The sequence below is a fragment of the Hyperolius riggenbachi genome, chromosome 11 (genome assembly GCF_040937935.1).
Source record: "Hyperolius riggenbachi isolate aHypRig1 chromosome 11, aHypRig1.pri, whole genome shotgun sequence".
Classification (NCBI taxonomy): Eukaryota; Metazoa; Chordata; class Amphibia; order Anura; family Hyperoliidae; genus Hyperolius; species Hyperolius riggenbachi.
This window is the reverse complement of record NC_090656.1, coordinates 92,377,763-92,404,984: the sequence shown is the minus strand read 5'-3', so window position 1 is coordinate 92,404,984 and position 27,222 is coordinate 92,377,763. Positions and strand designations below refer to the sequence as shown.

The window sequence follows — 27,222 nt, the reverse complement described above, 5'->3', positions numbered from 1 at the left end:
CCATTAACAGTGTAAGAAGGCCTGCAGTTTATATTTTCCCAGTGAAATTTGTTTTTGGCTCTGTCCACTTTTTGTAACCTGGACACACAGTCACTCAATGACCAAGTTTGTGAGCTTTCAGGTCCTTGGCATCAATTAACAAATCTGATTGGCTGTGTGTGGCTCCGCCCCCTTTTCTGAATTTGAACCCCAGTGACCCAATGACCAACTGGCAGCAATTTTAATATTCCCCTTGAAAATCAACAGGTGAATATTGATTGGCTTTTTTAGGCTCCACCTATTTTTCTGAATATTAATCCCAGTCACCAACTGTGCAAAGTTTGAGAACCCTGCCATTAAATAGAACCAGAGATGATCTAAAGAAAAGATTTTATACATACCTGGTGCTTCCTCCAGCCCCATATGCACGGATCGCTCCCACGCCGCCATCCACTGCTGCTTGCAACTACGAGAACTGGCTCCCCGCTCTGCTGTCAGTTGGAGCCAGTCTAGTGTAGGAGAAGTGCGCTCTTTGAGCATCTCTGCAGCAGCCGCTGGAGAGATACGTAGAGGGCGCACTTCTCCTGCGTAGCATGGCTCCGATGACGTCAGTGACGGGAGCCGGTTTTCGTAGATGCGGGCAGCGGTGGATGGCGCAGTGGGAGCGATCCGTGCGTATGGGGCTGGAGGAAGCCCCAGGTATGTATAACATCTTTTCTTTAGATCATCTCTGGTTCCCTTTAACAGTGTAAAAATGGCTGCAGTTTATAATTTGACCAGTGAATTTTGTTTTAGGCTCCGCCCACTTTTTGTAACCTTGGCACACAGTCACTCAATGACCAAGTTTGTGAGCTTTCAGGTTCCTGGCATCAAAAATGTGTGAATGGAAGCTGTTATCGAGCAAAGAAATCTGATTGGCCGATAAATCTGATATATAAAAAAAATATATATATAAATAAATATATATATACATATATATATATATATATATATATATACACATATTTTATATTATAAAGCGCCAACATATTACGCAGCGCTGAACATTAATTTAGGTTACAAAGAATATTTAGGGTGACATACAGCAATATAACAATACAGGAATAATAGAAAACCAGATCACACAGCACAGTATGAGTACAAGCTGATGCTTAGTCAGTCACTGGATTGAGCATGGAGATTAGGCAAGTTAGGTTCACTCAGATGCATAGCATGGGTTCACAGAAATGGAGGTGCATGATCAGGTAGGACACAAAAGGAGGAGGACCCTGCCGAAAGGCTTACAATCTAGAGGGAGAGGTAAGGACACGAACGGTAGGGGACCAGAGTTCAGCTGTAGGTTTAGAGCATTTGTGAGGGGTAGTAGGCCAGAGTGAAAAGGTGAGTTTTGAGGGCTTTCTTGAAGATGTTGAAGGAGGGGGCTGCCCTAATGGGTGGAGGTAGGGAGTTCCATAGTGTTGGAGCAGCTCTTGAGAAGTCCTGGAGGCGTGCATGGGACTGGGTGATGCGGGGGGCGGTTAGGCGAAGTTCATTGGAAGAGCGGAGTGAGCGGCTAGGTGTGTACCTCTGAGTAAGATCGGAAATGTAGGTTGGACAGGTTTTGTGGACAGATTTGTAGGTCAGGCACAGTATCTTGAATTTGATTCTGGACTGGATAGGAAGCCAGTGGAGGGATTCTAGGAGGGGATCTGCCGTGGTGGAGCGATGGGAGCAGTGGATAATTCTGGCTGCCACATTCATGATGGACTGCAGTGGGGCTGTTCGGGTCATAGGGAGACCAGACAGCAGGGCATTGCAGTAGTCAAGGCGGGAAATTATGAGGGCATGGATGAGGAGTTTGGTGGTGGCAGAGGTCAGGAAAGGGCGAATCTTACAGATGTTACGAAGGTGGAAGTTGCAGGACTTTGTGAGGATTTGGACGTGGGAAGTGAAGGAGAGTGTGGAGTCCAGGGTGACACCCAGACAACGGGCTTGAGAGGTAGGGCGAATGGTAGTGTGGTTAACAGTGACATGCACATCTGGGAGGTTCGTGGATGGCCGGGGTGGGAAGATCATAAATTCCGTTTTGTCTAGATTTAGTTTCAGGAACCTAGCGGACATCCAGGAGGAGATGGCTGATAGGCAGGAGGAGACCTTGTCCATGGTAGTGGTGGATATGTCAGGGGTGTGGAGGTAGATCTGGGTGTCATCTGCATACAGATGATAGTTAAAACCCATGGAGGAGATAACCTTGCCAATGGAGGATGTGTATAGGGTGAACAGTAGGGGGCCAAGGACCGAACCTTGGGGGACTCCCACCGAGAGGTGGTTGGGGGTGGACGAGGACTCATTGAAGGCGGTCGTGAAGGAGCGGTTGGAGAGGTAGGATGAAAGCCAGGACAGGGCGAGATCGTGAATGCCCAAGGACTGAAGGGACTGGAGGAGTAGGGGATGATCTACTGTGTAAAAAGCTGCTGAAAGGTCAAGGAGGAGGAGGATGGAGTATGTACCTTCAGCTTTAGCTAAGGCAAGGTCATTGACCACTTTGGTGAGAGCAGTTTCGGTTGAGTGGGCAGGCCGAAATCCAGATTGCAGTGGGTCTAGGATTGAGTTGGCATTGAGGTACTAGGTCAGGCGTTTGTGAACCAGACGCTCCAGGAGTTTTGAGGCAAAGGGGAGGAGGGAGATAGGACGGTAGTTGGAGGGTAGCGAGGGGGGTCGAGGGAGGGTTTCTTGAGCAGGGGTAGTACAGTGGCCTGCTTGAAGTCTAAGGGGAAGGTGCCTGTGGATAGGGAGAGGTTGAACAGCGTATATTACGGCCAGAACCCGCAGTGTGGCCACTTCTAGTTCTGGCCGGCCAATATGCGAAGTGGCCGCAGCGCAGCGGCCAATGCGAGAAATGTTTTGTTTACGCCGTCTCGCTGCGGCCAAATTGATGACAAACTTGCTTAATTTAATGAAATATAGCCAGCGGCAATGTAATAGATGAAGCCGCCGGCTTTCGCACTGCCTCTCCCCGATCCCACCTCCCTCCTCTCCCCGCCTCCCATACAATACGTAGCAGCCGGCAGGGACATGCAGCCGGAAAGTCATACGTCGCGGCAGGGGAATCCTGCCGTTCCTGCAGAGCGGGTGCTGGCAGAAGCGATGTCTGCAGCCTCCCCGCTCTGCTGCCCCTGCTGCGACGAACGACTCTCCGGCTGCATGTCCCCGCTGGCTGCTACGTATTGTATGGGAGGCGGGGAGAGGAGGGATCGGGGAGAAGCAATGCGAAAGCCGGCGGCTTCATCTATTACATTGCCGCCGGCTATATTTCATTAAATTAAGCAAGTTGTCATCAATTTGGCCGTAGCGAGACGGCGTAAACATTACATTTCTCACATTGGCCGCTGCGCTGCGGCCACTTCGCATATTGGCCGGCCAGAACTAGAAGTGGCCACACTTCGGGTTCTGGCCGTAACATATATATATATATAGATAGAGATAGATAGATAGATAGATAGATAGATAGATAATGGCAGCCTGTAAGCCGACTTTAAAGACTGAGGGCCAGTGTGCACACCTAAAAGCGCTAGCGTAATCGTAAACCCTCAGCGCTTTTTTGAAGTGATTTTTCAAGGCGATTCTAGGCATGTGCCTAGCGATTTCCTATGTATACCGAGTGATTTTTGGAGCGTTTTTGTGTAGTTTTTTTAAATGTACAGTACAGCTGCTAGTGTACTGGTGTTGTCACAGGCTAAACTCTCTAATACATACAGGGGGCATTTCTCTGTGTTTTCCTTCCATCCTGTGCAAGGGTTGCTGCCTGTGGCATGCCAGATCTTTAAGCATTGGAAATGGATAAGCTTATTGTTGCCCACCTTACTGCATTCTCTGAAAGACGCACTGTAGTCCCTCCTCCCTTCTACATAGCAATAGTATGCATCACTCGGTTGTAGCCAAAGCATGCATGTGTATGAACTCAAGCCCAGAACTATACCCTAGGAATTGGGTCCCACGACCTACAGGGGGCAGTAATGGTACAGTTGTACACACCTGTGGATTTCCACAGCCTTTCATTTCCTATTCCTTTTAAAGCCACAACGTTTTATGGAGGTCCGTGGGACAGCAACTGAAGAACAACATTTCTGCAGTACAATTAGAGTAATAACGCCTTCCTTTCAACATACCTGATATGATATACCTCACCCAGGTAGGCCAGCTCTAACGTTTTTGATCTTTCAGTTAATTAGTTAACCAGAGACCCACCTCTCCAAGTTCTGTATAAATAAGGCAAAGCCTTGCATGACAGGCTCAGTCTTATTTACTTTAGATATTCTTTAACAAGAGAAACTGAAAATGGACAGAGAAAAAACAAAATCAAAAACACGCCCCCCCCCCCCCCCCCCCAAAAAAAGAAAGAAACACACACACAGATTGAGGAACAGAAAAATGGTCTGCGTTTACATTACCACAATATAAAAATGTGCAAAATAGAATGAATCAGTTGAATCCAAGTCAGCAGTCTCTACTTACATACGTGTGCCTCTTGATGATGTCTGTGGGGCCGCTAATACAAATTCTATCACCTTCCAATCCAATTACCCTCTTGCAGATGTTAATTCTCGGTCTGTTTGGACTTTTGGCAATTATAACATCACCCCTACAATAACAAAACCATATGAGAACGCCACACAAGCAAAAATGCTATATGGATTTATTCCAAAGCAAAAATATAAAAACACCCACAACTAAATATGTTCAAAAGGCAAAACACTTGAAATGGAATGCAAGCTTATGGTCTACATGGAACCGAAAAAAAAATAAATAAAAATAAAAGTTTAAATACAAGATCTGCACCTGGCATGCTGACTAAATGCCAAAGCTTGAGCAAGGCCTGCAATGCTTCACTGAAGCAGCAAGCAGAGAGAGATGGAGCCAGCGGAAGCTATGTCAGCTCAGTGGGGACTGAACTCCCCCAGACTTGTAGCAGGGGACAGAGTGCCAGCTGCCTGTGACAGACGCAGATTAGGGAGGGGGGGGGGGGGGGGGGGGGAGGAACTGGTTTGGAGATGTGGGGACAGAAGTGGTGCATGGGGGTAACTGGGTCCCTCAGCAAAGAGCGCAAGGCTTAGATTACTAATCAATCTCAAGATGAATCCCATTGCTATACATAACAGAGCCTCGCGTATAGCAAACTTACAGACGTAAATTATATTTAAAGCCATATATTTTAAAGGGAACCTTAACTGAGAGGGATATGGATTTTTCCTTTTAAAATAATACCGGTTGCCTGACTCTCCTGCTTATCCTGTCTCTCTATTACTTTTAGCCACAGCCCCTCAACAAGCATACAGATCAGGTGCTCTGACTGAAGTCAGACTGGATTAGCTGCATGTTTGTTTCAGGTGTGTGATTCAGCCACTACTGCAGCCAAAGAGATCAGCAGGACTGTCAGGCAACTGGTATTGTTTGTAAGGAAACGGCCATATCCCTCTCAGTTAAGGTTCCCTTTAAGGAAGCTTACGGGTAACACAGAGGCTGCTATCTTTATTACCATTTCAATGGTGCTCCTTGTATGGCTGTCATGTATATCTCCCCCCCCCCCCCCCCCTAACACTTTCAGCTAAAGAGGAACTGTAGTGAAGATACAATTGCTTTTTTTTTTTTTTTTTTTTTACATTATTCACTTAGAAATGATTCAGTCAATGTTTACCTCTTTGTAAAATCTTTCCTCTCCCTGATTTACATTCTGAAATGTATCACTGGTGGTGATGTCTTTAGTCCAGCCAAGTGATCTGTGCGGAATGTTCGTTACTGAAAGTTTGATGCACAGAGTGAGACACTGGATGCTTGGCAGTTGGAAACAGCAGTAATTCCCCACGATGCAACAAGGTTCACAGACTGCAAACGGTCAGGACCTTGGTCATGACATCACACTGTGGGAGGGGTTTCACCACAATATCAGCCATACAGACCCCCTGATGATCTATTCGAGAAAAAGGTAAAAAAAATTCTCATGGGAAAGGGGGTATCAGCTACAGACTGTGATGAAGTTCAATACTTGGTTAAAGTTCCTCTTCAATGACAACAAAACATGTATGCAGGGTGGCATACTGACTAGATTTGGACTTCCTGGCTGTATGTACTTTCTGGGTGAATGTGATGAAAGGGACCTACAGACCTATAAACTGTTGTGGCCCAATTGATCATTATTGATTAATTCAGCTGTCAGTATAATGTCTGCATAAGCATTTCTCATTGTGCCTTTTAAGCTACCGGTTCATTCTGCCCTCACAATGCAGGAAGATGGATTCAGAAACGTCTCCCTGACAACGAGAGCTCAAGTGATCCATCCTCCATCTTGAGGGTATGCACGACGTTCCACGATGGGCGCAAACGAGACTTCTAGCGATCACGGTACTTTGCGCAGGAGTCATCTGGGATACTAAAGATCCGATCTGCCGTGGAGGTCCTTATTGCTTAGCGACGTTCACATGATCATGCGCCTACCCACATCGTGAAATCAAAGAAACAACCGCTTGTCATTGAGAAAAAAAAAAAAAAAAAGCGGGTTGTTGGGAAAATCATTGCAAAAAAAAATTGCGAGGTGGGCACGGGTCTTTACTTAACCTCCTTAACGGTATTTCCGACCCAGGCTCAGTGTGAAAAATAACATGCTGGGAGTGGTAATCTCGAGTCTGGGTTATGGGAACTGCCAGGTAGTCTAAGGCTCAACACACACAATACAATCTTGGTTGTTCAATCTTACCATTTTCATGTAGTATAAGAGCTTATCCAATCAATCATTCAAGGTATTTTCAATGTGTTGGCCCTTATACTACATAGATTTGGTAGATCTGTACAACCAAGATTGTATGGTGTGTGTTGAGCTTAATGCAGAGAAGGTGCAGCAGAGTAGCACTTCATACTCTAGTCAATGTAGTCTTCTGAGGCTCTAGATCCCTCGTGTGAGATTGTTGGCTGTCATGTGACAGCGATCTCAAGAGAGATAGAGGGACACCCAGAGGATAGGAGGAAGAAATGCAGCTCTGGATCCCAGGGGAGCGAGTTCTGAGCAGGGCTGCTGAGGAATCTCTCTGGGGTATGTTTGTTTTCTGGATTTTAGGGTCCAAAAAGGTTTAAGCTCTGTACACACCGCATGATGAAATCATGTGAAATGAACGACCACTCCATGGTCAAATACAGACGATGTTATGTTGCCACGTGTGGGCATGTATATGACTGTGGGTGTTAAGGGGAGCAGTTACAATACAATACAATACAATAACATTTGTAAAGCGCTTTTCTCCCATAGGACTCAAAGCGCATAGCTGTGTCTCAGATTAACCACCCTGGCGTTCTGATTAAATCGCCAGGGTGGCTGCGGGAGGGTTTTTTTCAAATAAAAAAAAAACTATTTCATGCAGCCAACTGAAAGTTGGCTGCATGAAAGCCCACTAGAGGGCGCTCCGGAGGCGATCTTCCGATCGCCTCCGGCGCCCAGAATAAACAAGGAAGGCCGCAATGAGCGGCCTTCCTTGTTTTGCTTATATCGTCGCCATAGCGACGAGCGGAGTGACGTCATCGACGTCAGCCGACGTCCTGACGTCAGCCGCCTCCGATCCAGCCCTTAGCGCTGGCCGGAACTTTTTGTTCCGGCTGCGCAGGGCTCAGGCGGCTAGGGGGGCCCTCTTTCGCCGCTGCTCGCGGCGAATCGCCGCAGAGCGGCGGCGATCAGGCAGCACACGCGGCTGGCAAAGTGCCGGCTGCGTGTGCTGCTTTTTATTTGATTAAAATCGGCCCAGCAGGGCCTGAGCGGCGACCTCCGGCGGTGTTGGACGAGCTCAGCTCGTCCAGACCGCTCAGGTGGTTAATACAGGGTTTCAGGCTGGGTTGTGTTACAGAGGAGATAGTCAGATGTTCATGAATGCCAGACTGAAAAGGTAGGTTTTCAGTTTAGACTTAAATGCTTCCAGGGATGGGGCTGTCCTGATTGGGTGTGGCAGGGAGTTCCAAAGTGTAGGGGCAGCATGACAAAAGGCTCTGTCTCCAAAGGTTTTGAGGTGGACTCTGGGGGTGACCAAGGTGTTACGTCCTTTTAATCTAAGATTGTGGGGGGTGTGATGTAGTTGCAACAAGTCCTTCAGGTATCCAGGGCCCAGATTGTGCAAGGATTTGAATGTCAGTAAGCCAATCTTAAACAGAATTCTCCATTTTATCGGTAGCCAGTGGAGTGAGCTCAGGGTTGGTGTTATGTGGCAATGGCGGGGTTGGCTCGTTAACAGCCTTGCGGCGGTATTCTGTACTAATTGCAGGCGGCGTAAGTCTTTCTTATGCAGGCCTGTGTAGAGGACGTTGCAGTAGTCTAACCTTGATGTGACGAAGGCATGAACTAGGGTTGGAAGATCCTCTGAAGGAATTAGGTGTTTAATCCTTGCAATATTCCTTAGGTGAAAGAAGGAATGTTTCACAACAGCTGAGATTTGATTCCTGAAGCTTAATTTCCCATCAATCAGTACTCCCAGGCTGCGCACACAGTCTGAGTTGTTCAGGTCTGAGCTCCCTATCCTTAGCGGTGTTGGTTGAGACTGGAGCTGCTTTGCTGTTGAGCCCTGGCCCTCGATAACAAGAACCTCAGTTTTGTCAGCATTAAGTTTTAGCCAATTATTATTCATCCACTCCTGAAGCTCAGCTAAGCATGCTTTTATTTGTGGAGTAGGGTCTGTGACATCAGGTTTGAATGACAAATATAGCTGGGTGTCATCAGCATAGCAATGATATGTCAGGCCATGTTTTTGTATGATTTCTCCAAGTGGCAGCATGTATATGGTGAACAGTAAAGCAGTTGAGCACGTTCGGCCTCGCATGCTGTCAGTCTAGCACCTGTTTTTTACAGACAAGCCTAATTGACTAGTTCAGTATAATCTGGTTATAATAAACTCTGATAAAGTAAACATTTGGGTATAGTAAACTAAATGTCCAAGGGAGGAGGAGAGGGGACTACATTTACACACAGGCAAGCTGATAGCATCTCAGCCCTCAGCCTGTGACAATGAGACAAAAATAACATGGCTGCCCTCATTGTATCACAGGAATAAATAAATAATCAAACTTTTGAAGCGGTTTGCAGCTAGCTGTGTAAACTATCTAAACTTTAGATAAGATATATAGACAAGTTACTAGTTAGTTTTTCATCTCGCATCCGCTTTAAACACTGTGCTCACTTGCTGAAGCACTGAAAAAATGACTCAGATACAGTACTATAATAATATACTTTCTGTGCATGAGTATAACAATTTCTGATATAGTAAACTACTTTGCATGGTCCCTTGGAGATTACTACAAAGGGATTCTACTATATTACGTAGCACTCTACTGTAATGTTAGGAAAAGTTGAAGACTTCAAACTTATGACATGAAACCCTGGATGCTCTCTAGTCTGAGGTAACATTTCCTCCACACATCTGCACTGTATAGATAATCTACTGAGTCTACATACAGTCTGCTAAATTAGAATTCCAGGAAAGGCATGAGACAGATTTGATCAGCGGACTCATTTCTAAGGGCTCGTTTCCACTATCGCGAATCTGCATGCGTCCAACGCATGCAGATTCGCACATGTAATGCAAGTGAATGCACCTGTTTCCACTGTAGCGTTTGCGTGGTGCGTTTTTATGAGCGGTGAAAAAACGCACAAGAGAGCCAACGAATTCGCCTGCTAGTGGAATGCATGCGAATCGCCGCTAATGTATTTAATAGGGAAATCGCATGCGTTTTTTTACGTGTTATTTTACGCGATTACGCATGCGATTTCGCATAGGAACCAATGTAAATTAACACAGGCAGTGACATGGTTAAAAACGCACATAGCCTAACCTATGCGAAATCGCATGCGTAATCGCGTAAAATAACGCGTAAAAAAAACGCACCTGCATGCGATTTCTTCTGCGGTGGAATCCAGGCGATTCCGCACCGCTACAGTGGAAACAAGCCCTCAGTCTCTGAATGACTGGTCATCATGAGTTACCATCTCCCTTCTGAGTCTTGTTTTTTACCCAAGCAGGAAGCATAGGTGAAAGGGATTGTGTCCAGCTAGAGACTTACAGACCAATCACCTGATGAATTTGATCACTATTCTCAGACGTCTTCTCTGGGTTAATTTATGTAGAATAAATTACTGGACTGCACTCCCCATAAGGAAGCCTTGGTTCAGCAGAGCAGTACATGAGAGGTAAAATCCACATTCATGGACATATTTTTTTTTCATAGTCTGGTGGTGGCGACTTTTAGTCGTATAGTAAGGACTATGGAAAGCGGCCGCAGAAGTTGCGATCGAGATGGGTGATGTGGAGGAAGAGGGGAAAGCAGAACTTCTCAGACTAGATACTGAACTGTACATGGTGAGTTAAGTAGTTTGTGGGGTGGCAGGGGGCATATTTAGTAACCATTCTAATAGCAGTCACAACTGTGCCAGCAGTAGCATCAGATTATCAGCTGCCACTGTGCCAGCCAGTAGCAATATCCTCAAAGAGACTCTGAAGCCAAGAAAAAACATTGACATTAATTGCCCCACCTAAAACACTGCATCCCCACGGTTGAAAATGCAATCACCCCAAACTCCTAGGGAAAAAAAATCCATGACTTTCTTGGCTTCAGACTCTCTTTAACAGCCACCACTATACCACCTACTAGCAACCACCACTTTATTAGCACAACCACTGATTGGAAACTGCCACTGTGCCAGCACTAGCCACCACTGATTATCAGCCACCACTGTGCCATCATTAGTAGCAACCACAGATTAGCAGCCGCCAAATGTGCCAGCAGTGGTAGCAGCCAATAGTAGCAGCAGCCACTGATTGGCAGCCAGTGATTACCAGCCACCCCTGTGCCAGCAGTAGCAGCCAGTGATTACCAGCCACCCCTGTGCCAGCAGCAGTAGCAGCCAGTGATTACCAGCCACCCCTGTGCCAGCAGCAGTAGCAGCCAGTGATTACCAGCAGCAGTAGCAGCCAGTGATTACCAGCCACCCCTGTGCCAGCAGCAGTAGCAGTCAGTGATTACCAGCCACCCCTGTGCCAGCAGCAGTAGCAGTCAGTGATTACCAGCCACCCCTGTGCCAGCAGCAGTGTGTCACAACTTGAAAAGGGTTGAGAACCATTTCCTTAGAACACAGAATGGATACTTACTTATGGATTGAATATAGGTGTCTGCTTACATTCTCACATACCAGAACGTCGTAATTCTGTATGGTGGGTTCCATTGAAGGACCTGAGCACTAGATGGGGAAAAACACATGACTGAGTAGGAATAAAGAATAGTGCATAGGCACTACACTTTCACTGTTAAAGCTATGGAATAGAAAAAAAAAAGTATACATTACAAATATCCAAAATCAGAAGTTTCTTTCAGTGAAAACAAAAAGTTTGCTTTCTTAAAACAGAAAGAATTTGTGATAATTCAGGTTGGAGTGAGCTTCCAACCTGAATTATCACAAATTCTGTTTTAAGAAGGCAAACTTTTGTTTTCCTTAGTATTTTAGTAAGGGGGCTTTTAGGACCATTGTAGCCCCTTACACACTCCAATGAGTTCTGGTTCACCATGAGCTTGCTGGTTAGTCTGTACTCTTCAGTGAAAACACTGACTCAGAGGATTGATAATCCATGTGTGGTTGTGGCTAATGATGCCCATACATGGCACACTTTTCTCAATTAGATAATTTTGTTAGATTATTCAGTTAGATCGAATGCAAGATTTTTGCAACGGATGTTTAGAAAAAAAAACAAAAAAAAAACAAAAAACTATTATCCCGTTTTTTCTATAGAGAAAAAAAGAAAAAAAAAAGAAAAAGATTATCAACTTTCATTCGATCGTTTTGGTAGAACAAAAAAAAATAAAATTGAAAAATTTAAATTAGACACTAGAAGGATAACTACAAGGTGGCAACACACTCCTTTGACCTTTTTACGATTACCATTTGGTTCTTTAAAGGACACCTGAAGTGAGCGGCTGCCATATTAATTTCCAAATTGCCTGACTGTCCTGCTGATCCTCTGCCTCTAATACTCTCATGCTGGTAACACACGTTATGTTTTTTCACCCGGTTTCCCGTGCGAACGATAGTACGAATTGAACCGCAACCAAAATCGGAAGCATTTTTCAGCACACTTGAGCAGTTTTATGGGCAGAATCAAGTGTGTTCTCGAGCAAAATAGTATCAGACATGTTGAAAATAAACGGTCGAAATTACTACTATCTTATCGTGTGTTAACGCGATTGATGAAGTGGCTCGATTAAGTGCACAATATAGAGGCGTTCAGTGGGCTGTATCAGAGTGCAGTGTCTCTGTAAAAACGGAACAAAAAACGTACACGTGTGTAGCAGGCGGACGATAAAATTACTGTCGATTTTTTGTCTTAGATTCGATTCATGCTATCGGTCGCATAGGAAAATCGGGTGAAAAAAAAAGTAAAGTGTTTTCCCAGCATTAGCCATAGACCCTGAACAAACATGCAAATCAGGTATTTGACTAGATTTGCTGTATGCTTGTTTAAGGTGTGTAATTCGGACACTTCTGCAGCCAAAGAGATCAGCAGAACTCCCAGGCAACCAGTGTTTAAAAGAAAATAAATATGGTTGCCTCCATATCCCTCTCACTTAAAGAAAACCTGAACTGAAAATTAAATGTCAAAATAAACCTACACAAGTTATACTTCCCTCCCGCATAGTCTAGTCATCAATCGCTTTCTCCTCTCCTGCGTCCCATTTATCCACTGTGATCAATGGAATTCTTCATCCTCCATTTTGAAAATGGCCATTACCCCATAACAGCTTTCTGGTCAGCACACTGTTAAACTGTAACATCGCCCACTTGAGCCATAGGGAAACATGGACACATCTGTTCTCCTCCCAGCTATAACTGACAGCAACTGATATATAACTGACAGCAACTGAAATATTTCAGTTCTGACAAAATGTTGTCAGAATTGGAAGGGATTGTTGCCAGAAGAAAATGGTGAGCTTCTGAGAGGAACTGATGGCAAGGTAACTATGTAATGTTCATTTGACGTTACCTCATGTGTTTATTTTAAATAATTTTACTCAGTACAGGTTCCCTTTAAAGTGTACTTTAATGTGAAAGTGGATTTCACTGACCAATTGGCAAGCTCATCTCGCCTAAAAGGTATGTACAACAATTTAGATATTTTTTTCATGCCAAAATAAGTGTTTGTCTCAGCAAAAAGCAAGCAAACAAACAAAAAACAGCAGGTTGTGTATCTAATTGGCCAAATTCCAAAGTGCAAAATTTTCATGCCAGCTGGAAAAATGTGCATCTCATCAACCAGTTATGGTACAGTGGCTCTAGCCACCACTGTTAAAAAACAACTGACGTGTTAAGAATGTGGAGGCTACCATATTTATTTCCTTTTAAACAATACCAGTCACTGCTGATCTATCTATTTGGCTACGGTAGTGTCTGAATAACACCAGAAACAAGCATGCAGCTAATCTTATCACATCTGACAATGTCAGAAACACCTGATCTGCTGCATGCTTGTGCAGGGTCTATGGCTGAAAGTATTCGTGGCAGGGAATTGGCAGGATAGCCAAGCAACTTGTATACCTTATAAGGAATTAAATATGGCAGCCTCCATATACCTCTCACTTCAGTTGTTTTTTAACCACATCACTACAGAGAGGATCTTCCCCCTTCTGTACCAGAGCAATTTTCACCCTTCAGCGCTCCTTCCATTCATTCACCTATAACTATTACTACTTATAACAAAATGCTCTAGATCTTGTTTTCGCCACCAAATAGGATTTCATTGGGTGGTACATTTTGCTAAGAATTATTATATTATAATTGCATTGTAATGGGAAAAATAAGAAAAAAAATTGGAAATACATTGCTCAGTTTTCATACATTATAGCTTTAAAATAATACATGCTACCGTAATTAAAACCCACACATTTGCCCATTTGTCCCGGGTTATTAAAACATTTAAAATATTTCCCTAGTACTTTGTATGGCGTCAACATTTTTTCAATTTGTACCCAGAGCAGTGTTGGACTCGGTTCGGAGTTGAGTCCAATGCGGTCTGTCCTCTCTCTGCCACCTGCTCCCTCTAGCGTACAGCATCGCTTTGCTTTCTGTATGTCATGTGACATACAGGTTCCTGTATGTCACACAACATACAGGAAAGGAAGCGATGCTGTACGTTAGAAGGAGCAAGAGGTGGAGTGGCTAGACTGACATCACTGGACTTGGGCTGGAAGAGGAGTCCAGAGGGGACAATTAGAGGCACGGGAGAGGGGGCAAAGCAGAGTCACAGAAAGGGTTCAAAGAGGTACAAAGGCATAGGGGGTACAAAACAGAGGCACAGAAGGGGTATAAACGGAAGCACTGGGGTGCCAACAGGTCTGGGGAACAGGCGGGCCAGTCCACAGCATCAATGTCTTCATCTTGCAGGAACTGCTGACACACTCCAGCCCCATGAGGTCTAGAATTGTCTTGCATTAGGAGGAACCCAGGGCCAACCCTACCAGCATATGGTCTCACAAGGAGTCTGAGGATCTCATCTCAGTACCTGTTGACAGTCAGGCTACCTCTGGCGAGCACATGGAGGGCTGTGCGCCCTGCCCCCCCCAAAAAAAAGAAACGCCATCCCACACCATAACTGAACCCATTGCCAAACCAGATGCTTCTCTTGCCAGCCTCCCGTTTGCCTCCATTAAGCGACAATCAGCTCCGGTATTCGGCTCAGTGACGTCAGCAAGGGACCTTAAGACCCCGGCTGACGTCACTGAGTCAGACTGGACCCGACTAAGCCGAATACCAGAGCGGATTGCTTAATGGAGGCAAGCAGTAGGACGGCGAAAGACGCATCCATGCTTATGGGGCTGGAGGAAGCCTCCGGTAAAAAAAAAAAAAAAAAAAAAAAAAGGCTCGACTTTCTTTTGCATTAAAAAAAGGATCTAAAGCGAAAGGGATATGGAAGCTGCCATATTTATTTGCTTTTAAAACAATACCAATTACAAGGCTGTCCTGTTGATCCTCTGCCTCTAAAGCCTGGTACATACCATGCAATTTCCCGGGTCAAATCAATAATTTGACAGGCCTGATATGATTTCTGATCAATTTTGTACAGAAGTGATCAGAAAAAAAAAAAAAAGGATCAGTTCGGACCTGTCAGAAATGATAGATTTGACATGTCAATCCGACGGGAAATTGCACGGTGTGTACCAGGCATAATACTTTAACCACTTTACCCCCGCGCGTACGGATTTCTCTGCCCCTTTTTCCATCCTTTCACCCCCAGGGACGGAGAAATCCGTACTCTGCGCACTCCCGCCGCTGTCCGCGCTCCCGCTTGTAAACACGCCGCCCGCCGCTAGTAAACACGCCGCCGCCCGCTCGCCCAGAGATCAACGAACGGGAAAATCCATTCCCGTTCGTTGATCTCAGCCCCGCAATGATCTGCTGCCGCTCGGCTGAGCAGCGCGATCATTGTGAAAAATAACAAAGTCCCAGCCTCTTTCTACTTCCTGCAAGAGTCCGGAAGGACGCTTGCAGGTCGCCTGAAACAAATTTGTAATGTTGCCATCTTGTGGCCAAATAGTAAAACTACACCCTAACCATTTTTTTACACACAAATAAACTTGTTTTACACAAAAAATTAACTCCTTACCTCCCACACTCCCCAATTTTTTTTTTTGTAATTAAAAAAAAAAAAAAAAAATTTACAATTTAAAAAAAATACATAAATAGTTACCTTAGGGACTGAACTTTTTAAATATTTATGTCAGGAGGGTACAACACTGTTACTTTATAAACTATGGGCTTGTAATTAGGGATGGACGCAAAACTGAAAAAAATGCACCTTTATTTCCAACTAAAATATTGGCGGCAAACATTGTGATAGGGACATAATTTAAACGGTTTTATAACCGGGATAAATAGGCATATACATTTAATGGGTTTTAATTACAGTAGCATGCATTATTTCAAAACTATAAAGGCCGAAAACTGAAAAATAATAAATTTTTTCCCACATTTTTTCCTATTTTCCCATTAAAACACATTTAGAATAAAATTATTCTTGGCATAATGTCCCACCTAAAGAAAGCCTAATTGGTGGCGAAAAAAACAAGATATAGTTCATTTCATTGCGATAAGTAATGATAAAATTATAGACGAATGAATGGAAGGAGCGCTGAAAGGTGAAAATTGCTCTGGTGGTCAGGGGGTAAAACCCCTCAGTTGGGAAGTGGTTAAGCCATAGACACTGTGAAAATCATCTGATTGGCATTGCTTGTTCAAAGATCTGACAAGGTTAGCCACATGCTTGTTTCAGGTATGTAAATCAGACACGACTGCAGCCAAAAAGTTAGCAAGATAGCCAGGCAACTGGTACTGCTTAAGAGGAAAATAAATATGGCAGCCTCCATATCCCTCATGCTTCAGGTTGACAAAGTGCACATTAAAAAAGTAAGGCTGCAATATTACCATTTTTTCTGTATGATCATTTTGACAAAGAAGTGTGCCAAAAGCTGTCATTGGTCCAAATGCAGTTTACTTCCTGTTTTAAGGTGCATCAACAGTAGCCGCACTCACTGCCCACCCACTGGAGCAAACAGTTTTTGTGTTGGAACAAAGGTAGACTTATCAGTCAGGAGCATGGGCAGGTCTGATGCTGCGAATACACGGGTTGATCCGGCGGTCGATTAGCCGCCGGATCGACCCCAGCTGCGTCCCCGCACGGATCGATTGCCCGCGATCGAGCGGGCGGGAGTCGAGCGGCTTGATCGGGCCAGCTGAATATTATCAGATGGCCGGAGTAGCTGGTCGATACACGGTACAGAAACGTACCGTGTATCCCCAGCATAAGAAAGCTGCATCTCCACCTGCTCGACTGTGCACAAGTGTATGGCCAGAAGCACAACTTCAGTGGACATAGCTAAGCCCAGTTTGATCACCTGACTGTAAGCCAGCCTCAGCTCTAACATGAGGGCTGAGGTATAATCAGTTGGGCAGGCAAGAGCCATGGCTACAGTCACTGTACTCATACTGGGTAAGTATACACAGCAAAAAGATGGGCCAAATGGTAAAACCGCACAGAATGCAGTCATAAGTTCAACACAACTAATTATAAAATAACCATTTTTGGCACACATCAAGGCTCATACAGAAAATCTGAATTAAGAACCAATCTCATCAATACTTACAATGACTATTTCTCCAATGTACTCAAACGTACAGTGTGCTATGCAGCCATATTGGATGGCATAGCCCATTAAGCCCAGCGTCCTCCCCACAACTCTCCGGAACATAGTGAGGTGGTTGTGAAACACTCACCTAAAAAAACAAAAAAAATAAGACAGCAGAAGATGAGACCATGTACCATAAACATTCCTTTTGTCAGAAATATTTCAGCTCTAAATATACCATCTGATGGGGAGTAAACAAAAACCCCTCATGTTACCTTTGTTTCAAACATGGCTTAACGTGGAACTAAACTCAGACTTTTCTCGCTATTCTAAAAGATTAGCCACAGCACAATAACCTTCAAGAACTATAGATCTGGCAATCTCAAACTCCAGTGAGTCTGAAGCCATGATAGGCCGTCAGTCAGGGAGGTGTGGCTTCACCTGACAAAGCCATGAATTTCCTCTGAACGCAAAAAGCATCCAGAGGTAAATAGACAGAAACACAGTTTATAAGTAGTGATGGTCAATGAGATGTAAATAATTTTGAGTTGCTGCAGGATTATGCAAATTGCTGCAGTTTTAAGTACTGAAATTAAGGGGGAAAAAATATTCTGCGTAGTACAGGCTGCTAATCCAATTTACAGTAAACTTTGTGTTACTTGAAAATATTTCAGTTTAATGATTTTTTGTTACAGATCAATTTCCAAATCATTAATCACCTTAACGGGCAACTATACAAGAGAGTTGGGTATAGTATGTAAGATTTTTTTTTACTATTATTAATATTGGATACCAGATGTGAATCAATCTAGAGAAATGGGGGAGAAAGGGAGCAGGCATATACTGTGACCTGACCTGACGCCTACTGTTCCCCTCCGTATCTTACCTAAATGCCCCTCTGGCAGCCTCCTCCAGGTTGCTGGAATCAGGCACTATTGTGCAGCCCGGGCTGTGCGCGTCATACAGCACATGCCTGTGGCTGAGAGCACAATGCACAGGACGTAGGGACGTCATAAGCATGCGCAGAGCGCTCCCAGCCACAGTCGCATGCTGTAGGAAGTGCGCAGCCTGGCCAGCACCTGCACAGTAGTGCCCGACTCCGGCAATCCAGAAGAGGCTGCCAGAGGGGCATTTAGGAAGACTGCAGGGGCAGAAAGGAGAACGGGGGGGGGGGGGGAGGCATCTGGTCAGTCACAGTATAGGTCTGCTCGTCTGCTTCTCATCTGGTATCCTTTAAAGATTGTTTAAGTTTAAACTCCAGGCTCTAGTCTAACTACAGCAGAACATCTGACAGCTCCGTAAGCATCTTGCCCAAATGTTAGCATTCATACCAAAGGCAGCTTGTGAAACCAACGATCTAGATCAGGGGTCCCCAAACGTTTTAAGGTCGAGGGCCAGGTCAACATACTTCACACTGCTGTGGGGCCGGAGTATACATAAGATGTAAAAGTCTTTGCGGGCCAGGCAGTGAAGCATACCCAGGTGACAACCTGCAGTCCAATTGGACAACAGTGCCACCTGATGTGGAATTTAATTGGAAACCAGCAAATTACTGCCTTTTGGCCTTATTCTATATGCGGACCACCAATATTTAAAGATGTAGCTGACTGCATCTATAATACATTTTGTGTATGGGAGGGCCGGTAAAAAAGCCTCAGGGGGCCACATTCGGCCCGCAGGCCTTAGGACCACTGTTCTAGATTATAAAACATGGTCACATGACCTAAAAGCATCAGCACCGAGGAAGCATGGACAAATCTGTTTAATGTAAAATTCCATTTTTTTTGCAGAGCAAAAACACAATGCTTCCAAGTCCGACTCTATATACATTGTATAGATTCATGGCATAAAAGATTTCACCTTGCTTAACTTTTATGTGGGTAGAAGGGCCGGTTCACATTAGTTCAAACCGCGTTAAGACGACAATTGTGGTGCTGTCTATTCGAATGAATGAACAGCACTTTTTATGGTTTGCACCAGCTTTTACTTTGTGCAAACAGTCTTCTTGATTTGTCCTGGTAGTGTCCAGGATCAGCCAAAAGCAGCGCTTCCCTGTCCCCATGCGGGAATCAAAATTGCAACGAGTTTTCCGAACATTAGGAATCAATGCCAAATGCTTCTCCGCTTCTTTTGCGGAAAAGTCCTCAGCTAAATGCGAAGCCACAGGAATCCGGTCTAAATTGGCCCCAAAACACATTTAGTTTAAAAACGTTTGTAACAGAAATAGGCAGGTAAGTGTCAAAGATTGGTGGCAGTCAACAAACTGATCTAGGTTTTGAAAAAGGAGTGATGATCGCTCTTGCACTGTGCAACAAAATTACTCCTGCAACTAAGTGCAGTGTTCTCCCCAGGCTCTATTAGCCGGGTGCTCCACCCGGCTATTTTTGGTGAGCACCCGGCTGTCATTGGCTCACTTCCTCCTATAGAAGAAAGAGTCTGTACAGCGCTCACTCCTCACAGCAATACATGAATTCTATAAACCACAGAGATCCCAGTCTTTAGTAGAAATAAATACTCTCACCAGCGTTCAAAGGCTGATTTGCCACAGATCAGCTGAACACGTGTTGTGTAGAATTCCAAGTTTTGCTCTCTTCCCTCTAGTACCACGATTTTGGCTCCATTTTTCCTAAAAAAAAAAATAATATAATACACAACAGAACATAGCGTAAAACTGCAACTTTTGAATTTCCCAGTTCCTTTACATACCACAGTGAGTGCACCTCCACACCATATGTGCTCCACACAGATAAAGTCGCTCAGTGGAGATATGTGGATGTAGCTACAGGGGTTAACATGGATATGACGCCTGTACAAAGAATAGTCAGGACGCATCTGATATGAAACTAATCCGAGCTGCATTGTGGTAGGAGAGTTGCTAGGCAACAGTCAAGGGTATCACCGCGAGATTTGGAGTTGCTCAGAGGAAATTAGCATAGAACAGAGTTCAAAGCGTCCACGTCTGCCGTTGGTCAGCAAGCCCCTGATGAGTCATCCTGACGAAACCGGTAGGGCGTGGCCTCGGCAGATCAGAGGACGCTAGCTGAGCAGCGGTGAGGACGTCCAAAACTTGTTTTAGATATGCGCATGAACTTTTACTAAATGTGAGTGTATATTAAATAAATTTTATTGGAAATAAAACAGTGTTACGCTATGAGAGATGTGTATTAGTCCTGCAGGCAAAGTGTGACAGGATCTGGTTGATACCCCTACGCTGACGCTAAAGCGCTGTTTACTGATCCGTGACAGGTCAGCTATACATCTGGTGAGCGGTTAGGGGCAATGTTTGGTCTGGGGAAACTGGAGTAAGGACACTGAGTGAGAGGGGTGTGCACGGAGGAGAGGGTGCACTAACTTTTGCACAAGTAGTATAATTAAGAAGCGTGAAGTGTGACAGGTTCACGCTATGTGTACTGTTTCCTTCTGAGGGACACTTCAAGAAGAATTGATACCAGTGTGGAATTTTGCTGTGGAAAACTTAGAAGAGCAATATACATATGAATGATTGCTGATCTGTAACGGGACAGCATATCCATCTGGTGAGCAGGCATTTTTTCTACACAGTTCGGTGTAGGTTGCAATACAGATATACACAGTGTGGAGCACATATGGTGTGGAGGTGCACTCACTGTGGTATGTAAAGGAACTGGGAAATTCAAAAGTTGCAGTTTTACGCTATGTTCTGTTGTGTATTATATTTTTTTGAGGAAAAATGGAGCCAAAATCGTGGTACTAGAGGGAAGAGAGCAAAACTTGGAATTCTACACAACACGTGTTCAGCTGATCTGTGGCAAATCAGCCTTTGAACGGCGGTGAGAGTATTTATTTTAACTAAAGACTGGGATCTCTGTGGTTTACAGAATTCATGTATTGCTGTGAGGAGTGAGCGCTGTACAGACTCTTTCTACTACATGTTATAGGGGAGTGCTATCCCCACTGTATAGTGATCCTCCCAACAGCTTGAGACGGATATTTGGAGAAACTTTGTGATACTGAGGAGCGCCCAGACCACTGCTTTATCACTCACTTCCTCCTATGCTATAAGCAGAATTGCGCATAGAAGCACCAGCCCTGCATTCTCTCATATTGCCCCACCCGGCTACTTTTTCATACCACCCGGCTACTATTTCATGCCACCCCGGATGGAAAAAACTATTCTGGGGAGAACACTGAAGTGGGTGATACTGAACAGTCTGGACTCCTAACAAAAAAAAAAATGCTTACTATAAGACCCGGTTCACACGGACAAATCTGTGACGGTAAATGATAGACTTGGTGCTGGTCATTTAAAACGCTGTCTATTCAGATGAATGGTATAGACCTATTTTTTCTTATTTATTCGGGAATGCTCTTTTAAAGAAAAAAAAAAAAAATAGAAGTCCTCTTATAGGTGATCCACCTTTGAACACTTGCTTCTTTAGAAAGGACTATAATTTTCAGTAAAATACTCTAGCACAATCTTGCAGCACAAAAAAAAAGTTGACAACAATACAAAATTTCAAAAATGAATCGTAAAAACTTTCATTCGCACACTCCCCAAATAGCCGTTCCTGGAAAAAACATGCACACTAACCGCAAAGCATTTGAATCAAAAAGCTAGACTGCAGCTAAAATAAAACAAAAAAAAAATCTAAGTTGGCTGCAAACTGAAAGGTAATTTTTAATACTCTTAAATTTAAAAATGATTTTTGCAGCACCAATCAATATTTATGGCACTGGTTTGATATACCCGAAAATGGCATTTCCCTTAAAAGGACCACTATTGTGAAAAAATGTAAAAATACACCTATATAATGTTGATTTGCATCACCAAATTACTTTTCTTTCCTAAGTTGTTGTCACTTACAGTAGGCACTAAAAAGCTGACAGATTTGACACAAATCCATCTTCTCATGGAGGATTCTCAGTATCACCTTTATTCTCTACAAAAGCACTATCTGGAAAGTATCCACATGAAAAGGTTGGCTTTTGTCCATCCGCACACTATTTGGGTAGTTTGACTGAACAACTGCAGTTCAGCAAGTGCTTTTGTAAATTAAGAAATATCCAAGTATTCCCCATGAGAAGATGGACTAGTACAAAACCAGTCCGATTTTCATTACCTACTGTAATGTATTTATTGTATTTATAAAGCGCCTACATATTACGCAGCGCTGGACATTAGTTTAGGTTACAGACAATATTTAGGGGTGACATACAGCAAAATGACAATACAGGAATACAAGAAAACCAGATCACACAGCACAGTATGAGTACAAGGTAATGCTTAGTCAGTCACTGGATGGAGCCTGGAGATTAGGCAAGTTAGGTTCACTCAGATGCATAGCATGGGTGCACAGTAATGGAGGTGCATGATCAGGTAGGACACAAAAGGAGGAGGACCCTGCCCAAAGGCTTGCAATCTAGAGGATGTACAGTAACATAGGAAAAAAAAAGTAATTTATAGCGCATTTTACCCAGGGAGAAATCTACTATATAGATTGATAGATAGATACAAGTCCATGATAGTTGTCCTTTAAACAGAGGCAGCAAACAGGCAGAGGAAAACTGGCGGGCATTCTTCTAAGAAGGGGCACAGCTATGAAGCTAAAAAATGTAAGTGAATTTACTGGTGTCTCCAGTATGCAGCAGGAAGTTAAACAAGTCCATGCCTTTTTGACGCGGGTCCAGACATGGACCATATTCTCCTATGAATCTATTCTGCGCGCTCCGTCACTTTATTTTATTATGTTTATAAAAATGAATCACAGCACGTGGGGGGCAGCCATGGCTCGGAGGCTGGTGGACGACATCCAGGAAATAGGAAGAGATTAGTTAGCTGTTACTGCCAGTTAAAGTGCTAGGTGCCCCGTCCCCCCTGCACCGAAGGTGTTACTGATAATCCCATTACAGCAAGCGGCAAAGCTCCCAGACATCAAAATTATCAGCGAGGCTGCGTTACATCCCATACCTTCCGACTGACTGGAAGCCGCTTCACCTGAATGAAGTCAAATCCGCAGGCAGCTGCTGTTTTAGCTGCTAGCCGACTTGCTGGGAATGCCAATCGCCTTCCAATTCCGCTGTGCTGGTGGGCCCCCTATTCCCTGTCCAATAATACATCTGTTAAGAAATCCTACGGCTACAAATCAACTTTAATCCTGCCAGGGACCTCATGTAGGTCTTCTCTTCCAAAAAAAGGCAGCAGGCTTTTCTCTTTTCATTCTTGCCTGTCTATCTCCAACACCGTCAGGGGAATACGATTTAAATCCCAGGCCTACTTAGAAGACTAAGCCAAGGATCACAAACCACGACCTCCAAAACCTTGATATGACTATATCGTGACCCGGAGGCATTCATTCTAGATGAAGATTAGGACTCTGCATAATAAGATTACACAGCGAGTGAATGATATCAAGGGACTCCCCCGTATGCAGCCTCCTGGTTTACGGCAGGCTCACAATATGCCGCGTAGACGCAACGGAGCCTGCCCTTTGCTAGACGAAATAATATAGATCCACATAAATTAGCCTCTGGCTTTATAAATCCCCTATTACATCTCTCATTGACAGTTCCTTGGAGAATTTGGCCGGGTCTTTGGCTCCATGTTGTTGTTCAAATAAAGACGTAGGACAGAATGGGGTAATGAAGTCCGGACTTGTGAAAAATGGCCATTGTTCTGGGGGTAATCTCAGATTACAACAGGGAACATAATAAAAATTCAGAAATGGATGCAAAGGTTTAACATCTGCGAAGGCTCATTGATGCTGTGGGAAGAGGCTTGCAGTTAATAAAAGGTCTTTACTGACAGGAATAATGTACAGTGACCAATAGTGTTCCTGCAGTGGACTAAGCTATACGAAGTTATTTCTGACTGGCTCTTTTTATATAAAACACGCAGTTTGTATAGCTTAGCTTGTTGATCAAAATGCTATTTGCATTGTTGACTAATTAATGGCCATGTCTGACAGGCAACTCAGATGACCATGCACCTCAGTAAATTCATCTTTGTGCTTTGCCATCAGCTGTAATAAAGGAGTTGAAACATCATATGCAATTACTGATTTTCTATGCAATTACGATAGTAAAATATTGGCAATTTTTACCAATATATTACTATTGTATGACCTGACCATTGCCCTCTATGGATGCCTAACTCAAACCGACCCCTCAAAACCAATGCTCAACTCTAACCAACCCCCACCCCCAATGTTTAACCCCAAAGACCCCCACAACCAATGCCTAACTCTAACCAAACCCCCCTTCCCCCCCCAACTGCATACATCTAAAATTTGCGCTGACAAATTTGGAGCGCAGAATGAAGCCAATAAACCCTGGGTCTGAACAAATCCCGGCCGCGTTCATTATTAATCCCCCTCCAGGCCGCCATGGATAGTGGGGGAAAGACATACAGTAATTCTGCTGCCAGCTTTTGCTATGGTGCGCCCAAATGTACTAGGACCTAATGCTTACTTATTCTATTCTTCTCTGGTTGGACTTGGAGAAATGTCTTTTTTTACTCAAACTGTTTAACAGCCCCCCCCCCCCCCAATCAATGCCTAACCCTGACACCCCCCCCCCCCCAAACCTGTGCCTAACCAACCCCCCAACTGATGCCTAACCCCAACGCCTCCCCCAACCTAACTGACTACACCAAACAATAGCTAACCCTAATTACCCATTTCCCTGCAGCAGCCACAAATAAATATTGGTTGGTTGGCCGCCACCATAGATGCCTATGATAACAGCTGTGATTGACAGCTAGAAGTTAAAATTTGCGCCCACTACTTGTTGTTGCCATTTGTATTAGCTGTCGACCCATTTATATCAGCTATTATCATAGGCGCCTATGGCGGCACCCAAATTACCTAAAGCAAAAACAGTAAGTGGCCAAAACAGGCATGGGCAAACTTGGCCCTCCAGCTGTTGAGGAACTACAAGTCCCACAATGCATTGCAGGAGTCTGACAGCCACAGACATGACTCAAAGGCAAATGCATTGTGGGATTTGTAGTTCCTTAACAGTTGGAGGGCCAAGTTTGCCCATGCCTGGGCCAAAATCTAGGTTCCTTCCCTCACATCAAGGATCACCAACACAAACAAGAGCAGACTGTCACAAAATATTTTTAACAGGAGTGGAACATGACACACTTCCTGCAATGCAAGTTCTCAAGCTGACGCAGAAGCAGCAGTGCATTGCTGTGCGTGGCACCGAAAGCAATAAAAGTCAAATGGTAACGTGAACAATTTTTTGGTTCGTTTGTGCTGCACATGTGCAGATTTTTATAGGATGTACTTTCTGCCCAGCATTATACATGTGACTGAAGGGTGCAACTTTCTGAAGGCAGACATTTCCTCCTTGCTTGCCTCATCCTTTGGCTTCCCCCTTTATGAAGGCAGGTTGCCTCCAATTCCCCTGTCAACACTGTCTGACACATATACTTAAAGGATCCTAGAGCCAAAAGGCTCTGGTTAAAAGTGAAGGTGCAGTGCGTAGGTTGTATAAGCCAATACTTACTTCCGTTCCCCTCTGTCAATCGTCGTTCTCCTACAATCAGTACCGTTATTCTGGGCGACTTGAAAACAACCCGGACAGAGGCACTCAGTGCTATACGGATCTGCAGCTGTTATATGCTCCTATCTTTACTGCCTGATGAAGCAGGGTCTCGCCTGTGAAATGCGTTGCACAGTAACCGGGAGTGTGTCAATTTTTCTGTGACTGCTCAAATCAACAGTTCTGTGTGTCTGCTTGGAGGAGGCAAGTCCACCACTACTATCTATCTAGTTAGGGCCTCTTTTTTTGTACAATATCTGAGTCCACCCTTGATGGAGGGGTGTAACCCCCTTTTTCCTAATCTATGGAGAGCGACTTCTTAATGCTGAGTGGGGACAGGTTTAATCTCCCCACCTGCATTTACAGTGGTTACCTTTGTGGTGCCCCGGTTTTGTGAGTATTCTTTTACTTGCTCTACATAGTCATCTTTTGCCAGTTTTTACAGTTCTCGGTGTCCTCTTTTTGTAACCAAGGATTGCACTTCATCCCAATCAGTAGATGATACACCTTTTCCCATGAGAAACCTTAACCTTTTCTCGAATAGATTATCAGGGGGTGTGTATGGATGATTTTGTGTTGAAACCCTTCCCACAGTGTGATGTCAGGACCTAGGTCCTGACAGTTTCCGGTGTGTGAACCTAGTTACATTGTGGGAAAGATCAGTTGTTTCCAACTGTCAAGTAACCAGTATCTCCCGCTGTGCATATGTATAAAAAAAAAAAAAAAAAAAAAAAAATCATAACAAAAACAACCTTTCAGCCCACTGCATTGTTAGGGGTGTGGTTATAGATAATGGCAGTTGGTGCCTTCTGTTTTTATCCGTGTCTGCCAGTAGTAAAGATGATTATGTGCAGGCTGATTGTGGATCAAACAATGTGAACAAATTACATGGCGAATATCAATCATTTCTTGATCTCTCTTCTATATTGTAACTTATCACTTTGCAAAGTATTGATTTATTTTTCTCAGATTTTTGCTTTAGTTCCTCTTTAAAGAGGGGATGGGGGGGGGTGGATTATAAGAAGCATACACATGCAAAATCTTCTGTCGGATACCGCGGGAGACATGGCAGGGAACCATTGCTGTACAGATGCGTCGTTAGGAATAGCTAAGCTACATGTTCTTTGTCTATGAAGAATGGGGGAAGAGGGCACAGATCGGGTAACAAACAGTGCAGCTTTTGCAGGTGGCGTAAGGAAGGAGAACAAGGGACTCTGTCCCTTAAAGGACAACTGTAGTGAGAGGGATAGGGAGGCTGCCATATTTATCTCCTTTTAAGCAATACCAGTTGCCTCGCTGTCCTGCTGATCCTCTGCCTCTAATGCTTCATACACACTTGAGATAAAAGGCTTTGGAAAATGCAAGATCACAGACCAATTTTACCCCCTTCCATGTAGTATGAGAGCCATACTCTACACTATTCTATGGAGCTGCACTCCCCATCAGTTAAAATCTTTGCAAGATGCTGCACACAAAGATGCCCGTACACACTCAAAGATCATTATCTGCAAAAAAAATCCATTCCTGCAAAATGCATTCATAGTCTAT

The 27,222-nt window shown here is 44.2% G+C and overlaps 1 protein-coding gene across 1 annotated transcript in view; it reads right to left on the bottom strand.

The window, feature by feature from the left end:
* Positions 1-27,222, bottom strand: part of IMMP1L (inner mitochondrial membrane peptidase subunit 1) — an 84,132-nt gene that overhangs the window by 28,976 nt on the left and 27,934 nt on the right. Inside the window, exons 2-4 of the mRNA XM_068261126.1 lie at positions 17,167-17,296; positions 11,130-11,218; positions 4,474-4,600 (exon numbers count right to left, since the gene is read on the bottom strand). Coding sequence (XP_068117227.1) covers positions 4,474-4,600; positions 11,130-11,218; positions 17,167-17,271 — 321 coding nt within the window. The 5' untranslated portion in view covers positions 17,272-17,296. The remainder of the gene's footprint in view (positions 1-4,473; positions 4,601-11,129; positions 11,219-17,166; positions 17,297-27,222) is intronic.